Genomic DNA, 23,514 nt, shown 5'->3' on the forward strand with positions numbered 1-23,514 from the left:
CGAGAAACCAAAGCAAGATCAGTTGCAAACTACCCATCTGTGTTACCAAGTTACTAAGTACAAAGCACAACCTTCAGCTATTCTACATGAACTTGACATAGATATTGTTGCTTACTTCAGAATCATTTTCACAAATCTTATTGTGTCTTTCCAAAATACAGTACCTTCTCTTTAAGAAAGAGCTAAAGGTGTCCCACTCACTCTAGTGCAGTTTCTCAATTTTGACAACCTGTTTTTAACGCTCTGTGCACGCACAGAAAGCTATGCGAATATGCAGAGTCAAAAATTGGACCTGATGATGGCGCGTGCGCAAGCAGAGCAAGTGCACAGGCATGGAGTATGCACAGCGCACGCTTACAAACTGGTAATGTACGTAAGTAGATTTCACCTCTGGTTCACTACCCAAGTCCGGGCTTTCTTTAAGAATCCGTTTTTTCCTGCTCCATGCACAGAATCCTGCCTTCCCAGGAAAATGGACATTTGATCTGAACCATCAACAAGGTGCAAGAAGGCCATCATACCCAGTTACCATCTCCATAACGCATAAGCCTATTTTCTTAACACTGCACACAGGTTTAGTGAGCGCAAGGAAAAGTTGAGGTTTAAGAACTGGCTTGCAGGTGCACTAAGTGGATGCACAGCCCTTCCAAAACATTTTTTCTGTTCTGCATCCAAACAGGTGCACATCCCTATACATTCTCTTTGCACAGTAGCAAAGGTAATGACAACAGGTGATATTGATGAGCATTTCACTGATAGGCACAGTTTGGACAATCCCGACAATGCAATCTGAAGATCTGATTTTTGATTTAGATTTACAGCTGTGTAGTGGCACTGATAATCCAGAAGGTGGCGGGACTTTAAGCAATGTTGATCAATCTTGAAAACCTAAACAGTAGCTAAGCCAATACTTGGAATGGAGGATGGATACTTTTGTTGTAGATCAGAAGTTAACATTCTCATAATAAAATCAAGGCATGAAGTCAATAGCATGCAGTAGAGAATCTCAATGGCCACTAGAGGGTATTACGTACAGAGATTTCATTGTCTGTTCTTCCTTACCAGCAGTTCCCAGAGTACTATTCACCTCTCCAGGCATTGTCTGGGTATTATTCTTTAATTTTACCGAGCAGCCAAAATCTCCCAGCTTTATCAATCCTGATGATGTAAGAAAGATGTTTGCTCCTAAAAGCCAAAATAAATAAATGAATGAATGAATAAGATTTCATAATTAAACATTACAGAAGATTTTAGCTCCAAATTGCTTCAGAACAATCAGGCGCAATTATAAATGTACATGCATTATAAATATCTGGACAGTTAATACAGTAGTCCTCGATCTACAACAGTTTGTTTAGTAACCGTTCGAAGTTACAATGCCCCTGAAAAAAAGTGGCACGACCATTTTTCACACTTATGACCGTTGCAGCATCCCCATGGTCACATGATCAAAATTCAGAATGTTTGGCAACTGACTCACATTTATGATGGTTGCAATGTCCTAGAGTCAAGCAGAGTCAATGGGGAAACCAGATTCACTTAACAACCGTGTTATTCATTTAACAAGTGCAGTGATTCACTTAAAAAAACTCACAACGAATTTCTCACTTAGCAACACAAATTTTGGGCACAATTGTGGACGTAAATTGAGGACTACCTGTATTCTTCCTTACAAATTCCTATAAATATCTCGTAAGCAATCAAGGATGGGGGAATCCCACATTTCCTTTGATTCATTTATCTGAATTTTATTTCTGATGCAACATTCCTGCATTCTCCAAATAAAAGATGGGGTCTTTCATTTTATATCCCTTTCATGATCTCTAAGCACGAGGAAGAGTCGGGGAAAAAAAACTCTCATTCATCTGCATAATTCCTGATCTCACAAGACTGATAGCAGTTGTTCCTATTTTTCTACTCCAGCTTAAGCTCTGAAAGGGAGGAAGAGCTTCCACTGGCAGGATGCCTCCTAAGTGCATTGCTATGGAAACGGAAAATGGTCTTCAAAAGAGAAAGAGAAGCAGAAACTGAGCAGCATTCAGGCAGGTCTATCTCACTGCTTCAGCTAATGGTGAAAAACAACCGTTAACATCATGGATTCAAGCATAACTGCCTGCTGCTTCTATTCCCTAAACAGTCTCCTAAACATCAGCATGTAATGTTTTCTTTTGTGAATGCCAATGTAATTACTGTTGCAATGTATCCCCATTTGTGTCTTGATAAGTGATTTCATGTATCAGCAAAGCATGGTCACAGTCCAAAGGCACCCTTCAGATTCAGTGGGAAGCGTCAAAATTGTCTGTTATTTCCTAATCACCTTCTGTTCTCTTTATCTATAAATACTGATCACAACTGTCAAAGGTACAATGAGCCATAAATTCTGGCTGGCAAGCAAGCAAACCTCTTTTAAAACATCCAAAACATCCAACTGTGGAGAAGAGGAAGTGAGAAAGACTGAAAAACCATGTATTAAATAAATAAATAAATAAATAAATGCAGCATGTTAGTTGAAGCAATTGGTTTCTAAAATGTGTATTATCTACATCTGGCTTTAAACAAAAGTCTGCTGGGCAGTCCAAAGTAGAAGAGAAATCTAAATAAATCTCTTACCTTTAATATCTCGATGCACTATTCCATGTTCGTGCAACACATTGATGGCAGTTGTGATCTGCTTTGTGTAGAGTCGAATAACATGCTCCTGGAGGCCCAGCCTTGACACTTCTTCCAGGGTCCCCTCGTCACAATACTCCATAAAGATGTACATTTCTTCCTGTAATTGAGGTGCAAAGACGTTTAAGAAGTGGACATCCTCACTAGGTAGAATGCAGTTCTTTGTTTATAGGCATGGTCTAATAAGCTCTGAATGTGAAATATGAGAGCTACTTCGGTGTAGTGGTTAAGGATACTGGACTAGAAGCCAGGAGCATGGAAGCTTCCCAGTTGTTCACTCGCAACCCTACGCAAGGAAAAAACTGTGCTCTACCACACACACTTGGCAGGATACACTCCTTAATCTTCAGTAAAGGAGGCTTCGTCTTGCAATGGGCTGATTATATTAGAGCAGAGAAACTCAAGGGCCAAGGGCTGGATCTGGCTTATAATAATAATCTGGCTTGTGGGGTGCTTAGATCTGGCTCATGAGGCCGCCCTGGAAACAGTGAAGAACCAGCCCGCGGTGCCTCTGCCAGAGAAAACTGAGGTCGGGAGGGCTGTGTGCAGCCCTCCTCAGCTCTGTTTTCACTGGCAGAGGGATGCAGGAGGCCATCGCAGCTGGAAACGGAATTTGGGAGCCTGTTTTCGCTTGCAAAGCACTTAGGCTATCACAGGCGCCCCCAACACGAGTGACATCGAGCTGGCCATGCCCACCCTAACTACGCCCCCCAGCCCCTCCAAGGAGAAACACAACCCTGATGTGGCTCTCAATGAAATCAAGTTTGACACCCCTGTATTCGAGTGTGTGACCGAGTCCAAAAACTTTTTTAACCAACAGTCCATTGTGCATACAGCAGCATATAGTAAGAAATAGGATAAAAGTTTGCTGTGAGGAGTAACAAACATGGTTGCAGCAAATTACTCATGTAATTCATGTTTTTTACTAAATGTCCAATTATAATAAGTGTTTTACATGATTTTTGCTGCTGTACTTTGTTCTTTCTCAAAGGTAGCAGCCTTTTTCTTTTTCAAATTTCAGCCAAAGGTAGAAAAGATTATCAAGTCTAGAAGACCTATAAGGTCCCTTCCAACTTTGTTATTCTATTCAAGTCTATTTCATCAGCTTTCCTATATAGCCACCCAGTATATAAAGTTTATTCTGATTATGTGCATATGAGTATATAGTCCTGAGTTTTAAGAAAATTCACCTAGCAATTTGCAAAAAAGAAAATCCTAAACTTAAGCTCCAAGATCTCATTTTAAACATACAGTAAACACTGAGGATGTTCTCCTTCAATTTCAAAGGTAGAAAAGAGAACCAAGCCTATTTCATCAACTATTTTAAGAGAAGAGGCCTCTCTTCGACTTGAAACAAAGCTAGTTTTTCAGGCTATGCAAATTCTTTTTATGTTTGATAATTAAAAGAGGGACCAATGTCCAAGGTACTTTTTTCCCTTTTTCTTCCCTGTCTCCTTTTCCTTGAACATAATTTTGTTATACTGTTAAAGACAATCCATTTTCTCTGTATCACAAATTGCAAAACAATTACAATAAAAAATACAAACTAAAACAAATTAAAAGAAAAATAAAATAGAAAGTGCAGAAAAGATAATTATTTTTTTACTATAACAATATAGTAAAGAAAAAAAGCAATCCATAAAGAAATGACTTCTTCCTTCATCACAAGCAAAAACAATTTTAGTAATCTGTCAACTTCTCTTAAAATACAATAAACAATAGTCCATCTTTCTATCTAGAAGCAGAATGTAATACTTCATCATTTCAGTCCTGAACAGCTAAAATTTATTAAGGGTTACAACAGATGACACTATTTAACCTTGATCAATTTAATCAACTTTATATTCTTTCCTTTTACTTTTAACAATCTTGATCTTTAATCTCTTCAAATGTCCTAGAATGTTATTTCTTTTCATTTTTTCTTTGTCCTTTCTCATCACAATTTTTTTCAAAGCTTAAACAAGTCTCTTTTGTAAATACAATATAGGAAAATAACCCAAATCACTTTTTTGCTTTGTTATTTGTATTTCTCTTTTAATTAAACATTAGCTGGTTTCATTTGTATATCCATGCAGCATCTTTGTACGTATCATTCTTATAACCCATCATTTTTAAATCTATTTTCACATTAGTTTCAGTTGAGCTGACCACAGTTTCAGCAAGATGGCTCTTGTCCTACTTTTAGTTTCAAATATTGACTCAAACATATGTTCCATGGTAATTCACTGTTTACTCAAGATCAAAGAGATAATAACAGTCAAAGCATGCAAACAAAAACAGTCTCTGCCTGGATGATTAACTTTTTAACAGCAGCGTGCAGAAGAATAGTCCAAAACCAGTCCAATATTCAAAATGACAGGTTAGGATTGTCAGCCAGTCCAGAGCACAGAATTTCACAAGCAGAATCCAACCAAATTGTCATGCAAGAGCTGGAGATCAGTGGTTTGTTTCCAGTACAGGAACATGGGTCAGATTCCAAGTAATTATAATTATAAATTGAACTCCGAGGCACTGCATTTCCTCAAAGAACAAATTTATTTAGATACATCATCTTGGCACTACTGGTGGAAAGCCATTACAGAAGGTTCCCATGCTTTCCACCCCAATAAATAATAGTTTCTCAATTTTCCAAAACAGTCACACTATCCAACCAAGACGAGAGCTGGTTGTTTGACGACTTCTCTCCTCCTTCTCCTCTGGTCACCCAGCCACTGGAATGTACTTGATTCATCGGCTAGCTATGTTGTTTTGGCTGAAGACTCTATCCTCCTCGGCTCTCCCCCCTTCTGCTCCAAACTGTGTCAAACTGAATTCATGTCAGGGTACCCAAGGATATAAACAATCCCACACCCCAATCGAATTCAGGCTTCACACTGTCTGGAGAATTTATGGGCAATCTCAAGCTCGCTCCTTCCCAAAGAAGGATTACAAAGAGTCAGTCTTCTTGCTGGCTCTTTCTTCCACTGTGGTTAAAGGCTCCACTTTTACCAAAGTAATCTTCAGTTTGCCATTTTTCCCCCGGAAGTCCCAGTGCAAAAACCAATTACAGAAAGGCAAACAGTATCCTATTTTGCCTTCATTGTTCTCCAGTTTTAATTGCCAACCATTTCAATTTCTAATAATTTTGAAAGGAAGAAAGGTAACATGAATATATGATCTACAGCTGGATTTTTCCTCTCTTCAGCTAGTAATACCTTTGGAATAGAGAAATTACAATAGATGGAGGTTAAGAGATTAACCCTTTGACTAAATCCACTGCTCTTTGTTGGGAAATTGGACCATGCTTCTCACACATTTAATTTGCTTCCTAAATAGCAAATGTAATCCTGGAACAATCTACATATACTTACTTCCACAAACAAAATGAAATACAGATCCTTTTTTGTCTTCATTGTTCTTCAAGTCCATAGCTTAAAAACACAAAGCAAGACCAACATTCCCCTATACTCTTATTAACTAAATTAATTTTAATTTATATTCTATGTTTACTGCAAAAGTCAGTGACCATCGTCTCCTTACCCTATGAAGTTCTACACCAAAGTAGCGGACCAGATTAGGATGCTTAATGCCTTCAAAAATCTTCAATTCATCTGCAGTTTCTTTTATCGTTTTGTGATCATTGGGTTGAAATCTTATCTGCAAAGACATTATATTTCATGAGTGTTGCAAACCAAGCTAACAAAAAACAAAAAATAGAGAAAAGCAATACTGAAACCATAGAGATCTGTTTATTCTATCACACAGAATGAGTAAGAACAATCACAGATCTGTACAGATAATACAGAAATATCTTCGCTTCTATTCTAATAATAATAATAATAATAATATTTTAATTTGTATACCGCCCTTCTCCCGAAGGACTCAGGGCGGTGAACAGGCAGATAAAATATAAATACACACAATAATTAAAAACATCCCTTAAAAAACTAATTTAAATGCCCAAAATGTTAAAAAACGTACTCCCCCGTAAAATCACAAAATTTTAAAAACCCATCCAATAAAAATAAAAATCAGGCTAGTCCAGCCATACGAAATAAATAAGTTTTAAGTTCGCGGCGAAAGGTCCTAAGGTCAGGTAATTGTCGAAGTCCGAGGGGAAGTTCGTTCCACAGGGTCGGAGCTCCCACAGAGAAGGCCCTCCCCCTGGGGGCCGCCAGTCGACACTGTTTGGCTGACGGCACCCTGAGGAGTCCCTCTCTGTGGGAGCGTACCGGACGATGGGAGATAGAAGCCGGCAGTAGGCGGTCCCGTAGATAGCCCGGTCCTAAGCCATGGAGCGCTTTAAAGGTGGTAACCAATACCTTGAAGCGCACCCGGAAAACAACAGGTAGCCAGTGCAGTCTGCGCAGGATAGGTGTTATGTGGGAGCTCGAGGCGCTCCCTCAATAACCCGCAGCGCGTTCTGAACTAGCTGAAGTCTCCGGGTGCTCTTCAAGGGAGCCCCATGTAGAGAGCATTGCAGTAGTCCAGGCGAGAGGTAACGAGCATGAGTGACTGTGCATAAGGCATCCCGGTCCAGGAAGGACGAACTGGCGGATCAGGCGAACCTGATAAAATGCTCTCCTGGAGACGGTCGCCAAATGGTCTTCAAAGGACAACCGACCATCCAGGAGCACGCCCAAGTTGCGTACCTTCTCCATCGGGGCCAATGATTCACCCCCGACAGACAGCCGCATCTGCAGCTGTCTGTACCGAGGGGCCGCATCCACAGCCACTCCGTCTTGGAGGATTAAGTTTGAGCCTGTCCCTCCCCATCCAGACCCGTACGGCTTCCAGACACCGGGACAGCACTTCGACAGCTTCACTGGGGTGGCCCGGGGTGGAAAAGTACAGCTGGGTGTCATCAGCGTACAGTTGGTATCTCACCCCAAAGCCACTGATGATCTCACCCAGCGGCTTCATATAGATGTTGAACAGGAGGGGTGAGAGAATCGACCCTGCGGCACCCCACATGAGGCACCTTGAGTCGATCTCTGCCCCCTGTCAACACCGTCTGCGTCCGATCAGAGAGGTAGGAGGAGAACCACCGATAAACGGTGCCTCCCACTCCCAACCCTCCAACGGACGCAGCAGGATACCATGGTCGATGGTATCAAAAGCCGCTGAGAGGTCTAATAGGACCAGGGCAGAGGAGTAACCCCTATCCCTGGCCCTCCAGAGATCATCCACCAGTGCGACCAAAGCTGTCTCCGTACTGTATCCGGGCCGGAAGCCGGACTGGAACGGGTCTAGATAGACAGCTTCATCCAGGTACTGGGGTAGCTGACATGCCACCACACTCTCTACAACCTTCGGCGTGGCGAAGATTGGAGACTGGCCGGTAGTTCCTAAAACAGCTGGGTCCAGGGAAGGCTTCTTGAGGAGGGGTCCCACCCCCGCCTCTTTCAAGGAAAGACCCCCCCCCGCAAAGAAGCATTTGTAATCCCCTGGAGCCAGCCTCGTGTCACCTCCTGAGTAGCCAGTACTAACCAGGAGGGGCACGGATCCAGTAAACATGTGGTGGCGTTCAGCCTACCCAGCAACCTGTCCATGTCCTCGGGAGTCACAGGATCAAAGTCATCCCAAACCACCTCAACAAGACGGGCCTCAGAACCCTCGCCTGGATCTACCCAATTTTGATCCAATCCGTCCCGAAGCTGAACGATTTTGTCGTATAGATAACCGTTAAACTCCTCGGCACGCCCTTGTAGGGGGTCCTCCCGCCCCTCCTGTTGAAGGAGCGAGCGGGTCACCCGAAACAGGGCGGCCGGGCGGTTATCTGCCGACGCAATGAGGGAGGAACGAGAACGCATCCCTCATTGCCACTAGGTAGGTCCTACTATAGGACCTAACTAGTGTCCGGTCAGCCTCAGAGCGGCTGGATCTCCAGGCACTCTCTAGGCGTCTTCTCCGGCGCTTCATCTCCCTCAGCTCCTCGGAGAACCAAGGAGCTGGTTGAGACCGACGCCGGGTCAGAGGCCGCAAAGGCACGACACGGTCCAAAGCTCCAGCCGCAGCCCGTTCCCAGGCCGCAACTAGCTCTTCAGTCGAGTCGTGGGCCAGGTGCTCGGGAAACGGCCCAAGCTCCGTCAGGAACCTCTCCGGGTCCATCAGGCGCCTGGGACGGAACCAACGCATTGGTTCCGTCTCCCTGCGGTGGTGGGTAGCGGTCAGAAAGTCTAGACGAAGGAGAAAATGATCTGACCATGACAAAGGTTCAACAACTAAATCATTTAAAACCAGATCATTAGACCACTGGCCAGAGATAAAAATCAGGTCTAGGGTACCTCCCCCGACGTGGGTAGGGCCGTCAATTAACTGAATCAGGTCCATGGCCGTCATGGAAGCCATGAACTCCTGAGCTGCCGAGGATGCTACGCCGGCTGATGGCAAATTGAAATCCCCCATGACCAACAGTCTGGGGGTTTCAACTGCCAACCCGGCCAGCAACTCCAACAGCTCAGGCAGGGCTGTAGTCACGCAGCAAGGAGCCAGGTACGTGATCAACAAGCCCACCTGAGTTCTACGACCCCACTTCACGAAGAGGGATTCACACCCAGCTATCTGAGGCACAGTGGTTTCCCTCGGCTCAAGACTCTCCTTAATGATAACCGCCACCCCTCCACCCCTACCCTGGGCCCTCGGCTGATGGAATGCTCGGAAGCCTGGTGGGCACATCTCCACTAGGGGGACCCCCCCTTCGGTGCCCAGCCAGGTCTCCGTAATGCCCATAACGTCCGCGGTCCCTTCCTGAATAAGATCTGAAATCAGGGGGGCTTTATTAACCGCGGACCTGGCATTACATAACATCAGCCGGAGGCCCAGGTCCCGATTACCCTGGCCACTCGGGTCACGGGAAATTTCTGGGGGCGGAGCACGCAATCGTCAGAACAGCGAGGGCGAGCCCCCGAGACCTGATGTGGCCCCCCCTTCCGTCATATCTGCCTCTCCCACTTACCGTAGTAATAGCTCGACCCTGACAAACTGGAACGACACCCCTCGCCATAACCCCAGGACCTATTAAGTTACCGCCGCGAACACATGGTGGACCTAGCCCCCTCCCTGACGGGTTTCCCCCCCACCCATCCACCCCCCCTACCCCTCCCAACCCGAACCCGTCAGTTCCCACCCTCCCCTTAAAATTCCCATTAAAACTCCCCTTAAAAAACCGATTAAAACAGTTAATTAAAAATCCCCTGAGTCTCCTATTTTTGGCATGCCACCTCTCGGGGTTCCAAAACCCGTCCTCAAGATGGGCCCTCGATAATGTGGAGGGCCAAACCCGCGAGAGAGGGGAATCTCGCAGGGCAAGAAGGTCGGCCGCTGTAAATGTTCGCATAACAATAATCTGGTAAACCAAAGGGTTGCGTCCACAAATATGTCATGTCATTGAAATCACGAGAAATGGTGGAAAAGCAGTCCTGGTCGGTCAAGTTGTTCAAGAAGATGGTGTAATACACGGGACAGAAATCGGCTGAAAGGAATCCTCGACGACAAAAGAGGTAGACAACGGCCCAAGTGATGGAGAAAGGGCCAGATGATTCAATGTTTATGTGAAGGTGTTTATGTGTTCTACTCTTAATATGCTATCTAGGGCAAATAACAGAAGTTTAGAATCTGTTAAAAATATAATGAAACCGGGGCTACAGACAAAAGAATTGCAGAATATTTACCAGTCGGCAAACAAGAGCTGATCATCCATATTTCTTCATATAGCAAGTTATTTAATAATGCTACTAGAGCTATTGAGAAGCCCTCTATCTTGTCATGTTCCCCCATGCTTTCATTCTATGTTGAATACAATGGGATGCCTCTCCTTCTGATACTGAGAAAAAGGCATTCTCTCACAGTAAATAACTTAATTTAAAAAGCTGACATTTGAATAATTAAATAAATTGTACAAACAAAAAAATATAAACATATAAACTTATTTTACAAGCACATTGCTTACTTCTTTCATTGCCATCAATTCACCAGTGTCAACACTGATACAGGTATAAACTTTCCCATATTGGCCTTCTCCTGCAGAATTGTAATTTAAAAAAGAGATATAAGCACTCTGAAAATATTTTTTTTTACATCTTCTCAGTATAAGTCAGTCATATATCATTTTGTGCAGAATATTTACACAAATATATGTGTGGATTCTTTTGTTAGGTGCCTTGGGTGCTTTAGGAATGAACAATCTAATTAACACACAGGCATTTAAACAGAAAGTGTTTGAAATACACACATACACAGACCAGAATATCATATATGATAGCTCTGTTATGAAGAGTACATATTAACACCATCACCTAGCTCCTGAAATTATTAGCTAATTCCAAAGCTAATAATTTCTAGATAAAATATATGACATTTAACCCCAAGTACCTCTCTTTACACAGTTGCATTACAGGACAGATTTTACTTCTAAATCACCTGCAATAATTTACAGAATATTCTGGATTTGGCATGCTTTAATCCATCATGGCTTTTTAAACAAACCAGAAATTATAAATGCATAGGTTGACAAAAGCACAGTCCTTGAGCCAGGTAAAAAATAAATATGCAGGAAGACATTTCATAACTCCCTCCATTAACCTAAAAATCAAGCAGTAGCTCCCTAGAAACTTACCAATTTTGTTTCCTCTCTGCCACTTAAAAGTGACTTTTCTTAAGCCTACATGCATGACATTATCATAGGATTTGGGTGTGTCACAAACTTGGCCAATGATGTTTTTCCGTCTCATTTCCCGATACCTCTTTTCTTCAAACAGCTGGACAGATTTCTGAACTGCTTCCATAGGTCCCTGCCTGGAAGCAGTGTCTAAAAACAAACAGAATAGGCAAAAGCACTGATTATGAATGAACTGCAGTTATTCACCCTACACCATTAAAGCAGTATGAAAACTATTAGAGAGGCAAGACTGGTGAAGGTCTAAATCAGGGGTCTCCAACCTCGGTCCCTTTAAGACTTGTGGACTTCAACTCCAAGAGTTGGCTGAGGAACTCTGGGAGTTGAAGTCCACAAGTCTTAAAGGGACCAAGGTTGGAGACCCCTGGTCTAAATATTCTAAAAGTTTAGAATAAAAAAGTCAATCATTTAGACTTTATTTAATTAAGGGTATATATTTAGAATATTTATAAGATAATTAATTCTTCCTCCCTCTCCTCACTCCCCCAGTGATTCAAATTTATATATACGTTCAGCTATAAAAACTGGACCTGCAGCCATGGTTCCTAGATTATTTTCACCACCACCCCTTAGCTGGATAGAAGGAGTTTGATTTACTACATCCTCCTCCTCCTCCTCATAGTTGGAAAGGACCTTGGAGGTCTACTAGTATAACCCCCTGCTTAAGCAGGCGACCTTATATTATTTCTGACAAATGGCTGTCCAGTCTCTTCTTAAAAGCACCCAGTGATTGTTGCCTTTGTTCCACTGGTTAATTATTCTCACTGTTAGAAAGTTTCTCTTTAATTCCAGGATGCTTCTCTCCTTGATTAGTTTCCATCCATTGTTTCTTATCCTGCCTCTGATGCTTTGGAAAATAAGTCAATCCCGCCTCCTTAAATATTGGAACCTAGCTATCAGGCCAATCCTAGTCCTTCTTTTCACTAGACTAGCCATACGTAATTCTTACAACTGTTCTTCTTTGCAATGTATTGTATCTGGGTGTTTTTCTTCCCCCACATTACACATCTGCATGTCTGTGTCTATGCCTGCACTGGGAAATATGGGTAGGCTGTATAATCCCACTTTAGGCACATGATTAGCAGTGGTGAAATCTGAACCGGTTTACTACCGATTCGCTGCCAGCGCAGGTGTGCTATGCGCACACAGTGCACGCCAAAAGGAGGCATGGGGTAAGTAGAACAGCGCACAGGGGGGACGGGGGGTGATTAGCTGTGGTACGCAATCTTTTTTTTATTTTTAAAAGCATTTTTTTTACAACCTCTTCGGCCAAAGAAGTTGTAGAAAAATTGCTTTTAAAAGTAAAAAAAAAAAGCCTCTGATGATCAGGCAGCTCATCTGGGCATGGGGAGTGGGCAGGGATTTTTGCTACTGGTTCTCTGAATCACCCGCCGCCATCGCTACCGGATCGGCCTATCCGGTCCGAACCGGGAGCATTTCACCTCTGATTAGGAGCAGAAGCAAGAAAGGCTTAGAATGGAACAGCAACCAATATTGTCTGGTGATTGTGCCTCCTATATGCATTCAGGAATTGTTTTTCCCACACACTAGACCACAATCTAAAATACTGGTCCAATGCAGGATGGTTGATTCAATTTCCTAACCCAGGTAGGTGAGTGAGTGGGTGGATGAGTGAGTGAGCGAGCAAAGTCACATAGCCATTTTATGTCTAAGGGGTGATTAAAACCAGGGTCTCTCTCCTCCTAGTCCTTCACCTTAACCACTATACCACAATGGTTTCCAAATACATGTATGTATGTGGATGTATTTGTACTGAACAAAGGTGACAAGCTCCATGGACGGTCACTAGCAAGAAGAATGTAGGAACTGACACTGATTTAATCCTCCTTTTATATCCCATATAACAGAGCCAGGGCCGTCTAGATATTTTGAATTTGTATCTGTCATCACTGGCCTTGTTACTCGTTATCTGGAAATAACATCTGAGGGCAAAGGCTTCCTAGTTATATTGAAACTATCTAGAATATGGATAAATATAATGATATGCTTGAAGGAGGAAATAAAAGAACAAGTTTGATTTGTTCAAGAAACAATAATATCAATATAGCTGGATGCAACTATAAGAAAAATAACCTTTGAGAGAAATACTAAATTATACCATGTTTCTCCAAAAAGATGACCCACCTTGAAAAGAAGCCCTATCACGTTTTTGAGCACATGCGATCAAATTAAGCCCCACCCACAAAATTAGCCTAATTAAGTCCCTGCCCACCTATGGTGCAGGGGGTGGGTGGGGGCACAGAGGTAAAAAAATAAGCTAGGATGGGGATGAGGGTGGAGCTGCCCTACTTATCAGGCCTTGTACACCCCGACACCTGCCTCGTCTTCTTCTGCAGCCGCTTGCCGCCACTCGCACACATTGCCCTGGCCTCCATTTCACTTTCAGATACCTGCTAGAAGGCATCTGAAGGCAATAACAGAGGCCAGGGTGATGTGTGCGAGTGGTGGCAAGCGGCCTCAGAAGAAGTGGGCCAGCAGTGGGCTCCTGCTGGGTGGGGCTGTCGGTGCCACCGCTGCGAGGTTAGTCAATAATTAGAACCCTCAAAAAAGAAGGCCTAGCTGTTTTTTTCGGGGTCAAAAGAAAATAAGATCCGGCCTTCTTTTTTGGAGAAACACGGTAGGTACTATGGAAGGGCAGTTTGAAATACATATCTTGCCAAAATAACAAATTTTTTTTTTTTAACCTTTGGTCTGACTGATAAGAGTCCGAAGCTCCCAACTTCTTCGGGCTGTTCCACTTGTATCCCCTTTTGGATAAGATGGCTCTGTGAAAAAAAATAGATGCTGTTAAGAAATGTATGGCGCGTACACACAAACACACAAAGAGCCAACAACTGATTTCTTACCCTTTGATCAGCAGCTTTTAAGAATTGCTGCTTATATTAAGATGAGAGTGAAGGCTATTATGAGTGTGTGAACAGGGCTCCCTAACAAGAGATACTATTCACATATAAATGAATCAAGTACTTACAGTTATGATCAACCTAAGCATTGGGCCCCTCATGTCCTATTCTTTATCCTAGAGCAGGGATGGGGAACTATGGCTCTTTTATGACTTGTGGACTTCAACTCCCAGAATTCCTGAGCCAGCCATGCTCAGTCCACAAGTCATAAATGGCATAGTTCCCCATCTCTATTCTAAAGACAGTAGGTTAGATGTGGCGAACCAGTCAAAGAACAACATCCCCTACTCCTCCTACACACGACGACCAATTTTCACAAAGATAAGTTCTCAAGGATCAGCAGATCCTCAGGACAGCCTGTATACCCCATCATGCCCTGCTGATGGAAGGCAATTATTTCAAATTGATAGTGGAAGCATGCTATAGCTCACACAAGGCATCTTTGATTCCACTGCAATAGTTTAAAATGAATACTCTGGAAAAAAATGGAAACATTCCATTTAATAGTATATGTAAAAATAAACCTTTGCGGAAGAAAGTAATGAAGTGAATAACTAGAAAGCTTCTCTTCAAATAGAAAAGTGAAGAGCAAAGTAACTGAAATAAATGAAGACCGTTCTCTTCATTAAGTGCAACAGAGTGGACCTTGGAAATGTTGTATTTAATGGAGCACATTAAATATAAGAAAAAGCCATAAAGACTAGTGAAGGATAACTTAACTATACAAAGTACTCCTCTTCTTTGTATAAGAAATGGAGTTTGAATGTTCATACCCTGACTAAAGAACACAGGTGGTCCTCGACTTACAACCACAATTGAGCCCAAATTTATGTTGCTAAGCAAGACAACTGTGAAGTGAATTTTGCCCAATTTTACAACTTTTCTTGCCACAATTGTTAAATGAATCACTGCAGTTGTTAGGTTAAAAACACGGTTGTTAAGTGAATCTGGCTTCTCCATTGACTTCAGTTGACACAAGGTCACAAAAGGTGATCCCATGACCCCAGGACACTGTCACCATCATAAATATGAACCAGTTGCCAAGCATTCAAATTCTGTTCACATGACCATAGCAAGGGCAATAGTACTTATATACCGCCCTCTCTAAGCAGTTTACAGTCAGCCTATTGATCCCAACAATCTGGGTCCTCATTTTATCAACTTCGGAAGGATGGAAAGTTGAGTCAACTCTGAGCCGGTGAGGGATGCTGAAATGTTCCTAAGTGTGAAAAACGTTCATAGCTCACTTTTTTTCAGTCCCATTGTAATTTTGAACAGTCACTAAACAAATGTTGTAAGTGGAGGACTATCTGTATTCAACCTAAAACCCAAAAGGCATCTTAACAAAGAAGCTACTTTTTTAAATTAAAAAGTACTGAAAGGAAACAAGTTTGCAAGAAAAAGTACTTTCACTACTTCACTTCCAGGAAAAAAGTGACTGCTATCCCTGCCTGGGCCAAGAGCTTATGTGCTTGCTTAAAAATCTGAGATAGCAACCCTGAAGTAAGCAAAATAGATTTTAAAAACCAATTTGGTGATCTCTAGTGAACTGTTAAAAATGCCTTTATTTATTTATTTGAAGCTATTAGACTCAATTGGGTATTTAGGACTACTGCATTCATAGCCACTAAGAAATTTAAGCATCTGCACCTCATTATCCCATACAGAATTTAATTGGTTCAGCAAAACAAACTGCCTTGTTTTGAATAAATGAATTTTGATTTACATAAGAAATAAAATAATTGGCTTACATTTCGTGCTTGAATAGTCATACTGAATTACTTGAAGGGTCATACAAAAATACAAGTTATCCAACGACGGGTAATTTTCTAGATAAAGTCAGATAATTTATTATACATCTAGGTTATCATTGTCCTATATTTGTATGGTTCCCCTCAAAACTCTGCCTTCCAACTGTACTGGACTATAATTTCTATCATACTTATGTAGTACGTAAGTATGTAGTACATCCATCGGCACGGTAGATGGGAATGTAGTATTTAGAAACAGCTGGAGGCCCTGAAGTTATGAAGGGTTAGCTCAAAGAAATGGCAGATGAACCAGATTCATATAGGCAATTCTGGCAGCTCCAAAAGCATACGAATACTTTTGGTCCATATTAATTTCTTTAAATGAAACAGGAAATTCTTATATAAGAAATTCAGTGAGGGCACACCTTTCAACCTATTGCTCCATTATAATGTACTGTTGCAATTACCCAGTTTTCTGTAAACCTGTGAAAAAGGAAAGCCAAAGACAGTAACCAAGCATCTCTTTTTCTCCCTCTCTGGAAACGATGCAAATATGCCCAGATTTTAGAAAAGGTGGGTAATGTTGTCTTCCACACCAAAAATATGTGTTTGAGCTCTTCCAAATCTGCACCTCATTGGAATTTATGTATGCAGTAAATTGCAGGAAAGGCTCTTCCATTCCTTTAAAGTCCATGACTGCAATTTGCTTTATAAACATGTTTTGCCTGTATATAGGTAGCTTAAATGTCTATGGAGATTCTCAGTTATCCAGGTCATGGTTGTCCCAAGGGTACTTTTTCAAGAGGCAACTGGATTTTCTGGTTTTTCTTTGAAGACGTTTCACTTCTCATCCAAGAAGCTTCTTCAGCTCTGACTGGATGGTGGGGATATGGAAGCTTCTATTCCCTACCATCCAGTCAGAGCTGAAGAAGCTTCTTCGCTTAGAAAAGCGAAACGTCTTCAAAGAAAAACCAGAAAATCCAGTTGCCTCCAGTTGCCTCTTGAAAAAGCACCTTTGGGACAAACGTAGTTTACTTCAACTACTTACCATCTTAAAGAGGATGTTCTTTGAGTGACGGGTTCCTAGTGAATGCTTTCCTTGGGAATTTTTCTTTACTCTCCCAAAGGTGCTTTCTTTCAAAAGGCAACTGGCCTTTCTTATTTTGCTTGAAGATGTTTTGCTTTTCATCCAAGAAGCTTCTTCCATTCTGACTGAATGGTGGAGAATGGAAGGATTTCTATTCCTTGCAGATGTTTAGTGAGGCAAAACAAGAAAGTCCACTTGCCTTTTGAAAGACAACCCTGACCTTCACAACTGAGAATCCCCATAGACATTTAATTTAATGTGTTTATCAACAAGTTTGTAGCAGTCTTCTCAACACCAGCCGTACATATCCCAGAAAGACTATCTTCTAGGGAAACCTATTTCAAACGTTCTTTTCCACCAGCTAATTAACTCTTCCGTCCTCAAACTTACAGATCCTCAAGTGATTTTATTTGGTGGTCAGATAATTGTTATAGCTGCTGTCATAGCTACCTATGCTGAAGTTTAAGCAACTACAAATGAAAGTGCCATACGACTAAATTTCAAGACTAGAATTAATAACAAAAAGCCATTCTAAATATTTTTAAAAATCTGACCCTATATTATCAAAATCTCCATAATTATATCAGAGTAAGGATACCAAACTAAAAGTTAAGCAGAAGCCTTACCAGGATATGATAAATATATTTTAGGGGAAATAGTATTCATATACAATCATCATTATAATAGCACCTTCTCGTTCTTCTGTGGGACTTGAATGTCGGCTTAGTGATCTAAACTGTAGTTCAGCAGCAATTGAAGCCAGGCGATCATTTTCAGGAACACTGGAGCCCCTGTTTTTTTTAAACAAACAAAAAAAAACCACAGCTGTTTTATTGATCAGGTCTTTTACTCCCCTCATTTCTGAAGTGGCAATAAACTGAAATTGCAAGTCAGCCATAGCTGGTTGTGTTAACCAAAGCTATAGTTTAAAAAAGCAAGCTAAATATGTATATTATATATATTCATATAACTGTATCCATTATCCTGAATAAAGAGCCTTTAAAAAAACTATTTTTTTAACAAATGCTGCTTTTAATGTTAAGAGTCAGTGAAACTAAATGCAAAAAGAGCTGGCATATACCAATGTGAACATTAAGCTGCATTTATGCATGATTTAAAAAAATCAATAATCTCCTAAGAAATTGGTGACTGAAATCTTTGGCACTACTCTAGGCCAGCTTTTTGAAAAGAGTTTTAATTGACAGATACACAAACTGCAGTTTTAGGAAATGGAATGGTAAAGCATTGGTTTCACCACCAGTTTGCAAGTGCATGTATATAACACCGTATATATGTGGTCCTGGTCATATCTCAAATGTGTTTATATCTATGCATTTGTACTGGCTGTATCATTGGTCTAATTTCATATGACTTGAATCACAGGTGGCACTATACCAATGCAGAAAGGGTAGACAACATGAACTGCATGCATTAAAGAGAATAAAATAATTCAAACTTTTTAAAAACCAAAACGAAACATGCATTATCAAAAATGTAGTTGAACATGCACTTCGTAAAAATGTTTTTTAAGAATTTCACACCCTGAATGGAAACAAGTCAGTCCTGGGGAACACACAATGGAACCAAGAGGAACTACTGGGGTCTAAGTGCACACATGATTTGTATGATGGCATGAACAAGCATGAGTCTGCTACACTGGGGAGTGGAGCTACCTGAGGTCATTTGCACTGCTGACGGGTTTTGGCTGAGTTGAGTCACTCCCAACAGGAGTGGGGCGACTGAAAGCAGGGCTGCAATGGTTCCGTACATCACATGGGATATTCCTTGTGCTGCAGTGAGAAGAAAAGCTTCAGGAAAAAAAAAAAAAGCTCTGGCTCCACTTTAAAATGGATTTTTTTTAAAAAAAGTAAGATGACTCAAAATAGCAGCCTGGAAACCAAAATCTTGTAAAAAGTTATAAAACTTGGCTTCTAAACCCATGAGAAAGATTTCTCAACATGAAGTGCTGAAGGCAAAATTAGAAAGAAAAAAAAAAGGTAACAAAGATCATGGGCCACTTCAGAAGTCACTTGAGGTTTTAATTTATGGATGTGCATTCAACCAACAACAACAAAACATAAGTTCTTAGTTGCATTCAACTACGTTTCATTAACAACAAAACATGGAGGCCACCATGTCATAGAGAAATCCACATGTTTATTTTTAAGAAACAGAAGATAATGTGATGCCACCAAAGCTTAGCTTCTGCATCTCAGTTCCTTGGCAATCTTTTAAAAGTGGGCATTTTTAATAAATGTTAGTAAACAGCATCAGAGGCATCTTCTCTTGGCCTCATTAAAAATGTAGTCTGGTAGACTGATCTGAGGGGCCTTCTTTTCTTGATCACCTCAAGACTGAGCATTCAGAAAGGAAGGAAAGAAGGCTGCAGAAATTGTAGCGCAAGCTAGGTTATGTATAGGAGTACAAAAAATGGAAGACCAGAGCTTGTACCAGGGAGAAACAAAAAAGCAACAATATAAAGTGTTCTTCAATTTAAAAATCAGCACAGGGAGAGAAAGCACTAAATTACTTCTTAGCTTGTCATTCAGAAATGTCAAAGGTGCAATCCCAGCAGAGACAGGCATGCTGCACACACTACACAGAGGAGCAGGTCCTTACCAAGGTTGGAGAGAGAGTTGTGTTTTCCCCAGGAGGGCAAAGACTGTGCTTCAATGTAGAAGGGGAGGAAGGATAGCTAGAGGATAATATTGCTGAAACTGCTTTAAAAACTTCATATATATTTTTTATTCCGTAAGTTAATAAACGTTTGGAATAAGGCTTTACATACCTGAACCCTTCAGGGGTTGGGATGATGAGGTGAGGATTTGGGGGATCACTATGGCATCGGGGTACTTTCACGGGGCGAGGGCTATTCCGATGAATAGCTGCAAGGAAAAAAAGAAGAACACTTGTGTGGGAAAAGGGAGCATCACATCACATCACATCTTAAATTGTTGAATTATAACAACTTTGTCAAAAATGAGAGAATGCACTGGAATTCACGGATTTTGTAACTGTTTTTAAACAGTTCATGGTTTTGTCTTCAAACATGTCTACCAAACTACTAAAATGAACTTTACTAATCCAGTCAGCTCAAAATAAATAAGCTAGTAAACAGAATAAGCAGCAAAAACAGAGTAATTTATGTTGAAGTCATTCGGCAAAAAAATTCACCAGACAAAAAGAAGCAGGTACAAGTAAAAAGTTACCCAAGTCATAAGCCAATTCCAACCTTGATGAGTTGGTTAATATGTCTTTAGGGCTACAGAGACATAACCAAGAAGTCTTTTAGGCAACAACCCAGAAGTGGTTTGCTTACATGGTTACAAGCCTAGACAAGATTGGCCAGCTGCTGCCACTTGTTATTTCACTTGCCTGTAGGCATAATTTTCACAATTAACCTGGATTGGTTTGAATCGACTCACTTATCAGGGCCATCTTTGATGAACAAATACATTTTAATATTACAGCTAGTCCTCATGGGACTGGCAATTCAGTCTTTAAGCGAAGTGGTTGCTAAGTGAAACCGTGACACTGCTTACGATCCTAATTCAGCTTTTCTTTGCCTTTACAAGCATCATAAATGGGAGGGTTGGTTGTAAAGTTGCATTTTTAATCACTGTTGTAACTTTGAACAGTTGTTAAATGAGGTAGTCACTAAACCAGGACTATTTGTAATGGAATAGTTTTTTTTCAACAGCCATTTAGATGCAGCCATGCTGTCATGTTTCAACATAAGCAACTCATTTCCTTCAGAGAAAGCTACACCCAGTTGAGAAATACATGCTGCAGTCTGCAGATGAGATTCCACGTTCAACCATATAGGCTTGTACCCCAATAAAATAAATCAGGAGAATGGTATCCTTTTTTCCTCCTCCTTGTCAACTATAACAGGAGAATGATGAATAGTTTTCCAGTCTCTTGGAACGTTGTAAGAGACAGTCAATGGGCTATACTTTTAAGTTTGTAAGGCATAAGGTACACAACTCAAAATTAAGGAATCTCAGATAGGACCCTGTGAAAGAAATGCGTACAGGTAGCTAAATATTTGATTTTTAATACTTGCAATGACAACTGTAAGAAATCACATTCTAGTCTGTTCCCCTTGATTACAAAAGCCTTAGATCCATGTTAAGACTGCAATGTACCCACTGGCGGAAGCCTTTGAAGAGGATCCAAAAACTTCAATCAGTAGAAAAAAATACAGCGGCAAAGCTATGGGCTGCAAGGAGTTATCCAAAACATGCGACTCCATTGTTATCCACTGGGCCTTTAGTTTCAGAGCTCATTGTAAAAACTGCTCATTACCATTAGAGCTTTGAACAATTTGGGGCCAGGATTCCTAAAATATCATTCCCTCCCATGAGAAGCTGCCCACCCTTTGAGATCATCTGGAAAGACCCAGCTGCACATCCTGATTTCCAAGACTCATTTGACAGGAATGTGCAAGAGGGCCTTCTCAGCTGCTATGTCTGGAATGTCTGTTCTCTGGAAAAGCAACATGGCTCCCTGCCTAATGTCATTCTAATAGAATCTCTAATTTGGAAAAACTCTGTCCAGTTAGATACTTGCTTTGCGTCTTGGCCATTTTGTCTTCTCTTTCTTGCTTCTATTTTTAAATATATTATCTGGGACTTCTCTTATTTAAAAGTTGCTAATAATGTTATCATTCTTGTAACTGTGACTAAGTGTTTATTTAATTTCCAAATAACTTAGATCATATCCCATTTCTATAAGCCATTAGCTTCAAAATTCCATAGAAGAGACTACAATTGCTGCCTTACCAAGGTACAAACCTGTAACAGGACTGTGAGGCTTTCCAATAACATGGCCAATACATTCATTCATCAATGACTGCAAACTCTGGGGGGAAAAACACAGAAAAAAACATTGGAAGTTTTACCGCTGTATCTTCAAATTATGAGAAATGAATAGATTGGGAACCCATTATATTAATTTAATGTAAATTAAGCCATTAATTAATTAATAAGGATAAACTATTCAAATCCTTTTTTAGTACTAGTTTCATATATAGTTAGCAATGTTTATCCGTTTGAAACGTATGAGCCTGGGCCGTGGTGACTCAGGCTGTAAGATACCCTGTTATTAAAACACAGCTGCCTGCAATTACTGCAGGTTCTAGTCCCACCAGGCCCAAGGTTGACTCAGCCTTCCATCCTTTATAAGGTAGGTAAAATGAGGACCCAGATTGTTGGGGGGGCAATAAGTGGACTTTGTAAATATACAAATAGAATGAGACTATTGCCTTACACACTGTAAGCCGCCCTGAGTCTTCGGAGAAGGGCGGGATATAAATGTAAACAAAACAAAAAAAATTAACAGCATACCAAGAAATCATCTTCAGGCAGAGCAGAAATAAAGGCTGGCTCAATGGCTTGAAGAAAATCAAATCCCTGTGTTGCCCACCTGTCCAACAGAAAGAAATTATTGGTTGATGTTTATACCAAAAAATTCTATTTATTGAGAACACAGCTAATCCTCAACTTTTGACTGATACCAGGACCCAAACTTTGGTCGCAGGTTATTGTGGTCATAAGTCAAGGCACTCATGTGACTGGATCAGATATTTCTTTTACTGATTTTATGGCAGTTTTTAAGCAAATCAGTTTATTACTGTGTCTGAATCACATGGTCATTAAGCAAATCACATGGTTGTTAAGGAAATCACATGATGAATGAACCTATTCTCCCAAATGGGATTTTTTTTTGTCAGAAGCCATTAAATTACATGATTGCAGGGTGCAGAAACCAGTCATAAATTGAACTGGTTGAAAAACCCCTAAATTTCGTCCATACCAGTGTAAAGCACCCATTCCGAAGCCATCATAACTTTGAATGATCATTAAATAACCAGTTATAAGTTGAGGACCACCTATAATAATTCTCCGTTATGCTACCTAAGTCTTGCCTTTCAAGTATTTTATAATTTAAGTAATAGGATTAATTCAAGGTTGCATACCTAAAGCTACTTTAAAACTATTAATCAGAAACAGTGCTGTAATCTCCACATGTTTAATTAAAGGTGCTTTACAAAAAGAAATCAGGTGATCCCTCAAGTTTTTCTAAGGTCGTTTTTTTAGATGAAAAATAAGATTCAGCAAAAATTATCAAAAACCCCTCCAAACAAATAGGGGAAAATTGCTGAATTTGGACTGAGGAAAAAAAAACAAAAACAGAATAGAACTCAATCCTGAAAACACAATTGGCCTTGGATATAAGTCAATTCGGCATTTTTGCTTTAAATATACTGAGTTATTCATGCCTTAATCACCTCCTGCTACGAGTACTGCAATATGCTTTATGTGGGGCTGCCCTGGAAAAGCATTTGGAAGCAGCAACTGGAATATATGGAAGCCTGAGCAGTGATGGGTATATCCCAGGGGTGAAATCTGAACCTGTTTGCTA

General features: G+C 40.8%; 1 protein-coding gene across 4 annotated transcripts in view; it reads right to left on the reverse strand.

Moving 5' to 3' along the window:
- Positions 1 to 23,514, reverse strand: part of MAP3K4 (mitogen-activated protein kinase kinase kinase 4) — a 102,442-nt gene that overhangs the window by 2,824 nt on the left and 76,104 nt on the right. For 3 of the 4 annotated variants that reach the window (XM_058168247.1, XM_058168240.1, XM_058168228.1), the window contains 10 exons: positions 22,437 to 22,515; positions 21,873 to 21,951; positions 19,877 to 19,973; positions 17,779 to 17,879; positions 14,032 to 14,112; positions 11,267 to 11,458; positions 10,601 to 10,671; positions 6,190 to 6,306; positions 2,611 to 2,770; positions 1,063 to 1,185 (listed from right to left, as the gene is read on the reverse strand). In XM_058168247.1, the coding sequence (XP_058024230.1) occupies positions 1,063 to 1,185; positions 2,611 to 2,770; positions 6,190 to 6,306; positions 10,601 to 10,671; positions 11,267 to 11,458; positions 14,032 to 14,112; positions 17,779 to 17,879; positions 19,877 to 19,973; positions 21,873 to 21,951; positions 22,437 to 22,515 (1,100 nt within the window). The remainder of the gene's footprint in view (positions 1 to 1,062; positions 1,186 to 2,610; positions 2,771 to 6,189; positions 6,307 to 10,600; positions 10,672 to 11,266; positions 11,459 to 14,031; positions 14,113 to 17,778; positions 17,880 to 19,876; positions 19,974 to 21,872; positions 21,952 to 22,436; positions 22,516 to 23,514) is intronic. The other variant, XM_058168232.1, reaches the window with a different exon arrangement.

The sequence above is a fragment of the Ahaetulla prasina genome, chromosome 1, assembly GCF_028640845.1.
Source record: "Ahaetulla prasina isolate Xishuangbanna chromosome 1, ASM2864084v1, whole genome shotgun sequence".
NCBI lineage: Eukaryota > Metazoa > Chordata > Lepidosauria > Squamata > Colubridae > Ahaetulla > Ahaetulla prasina.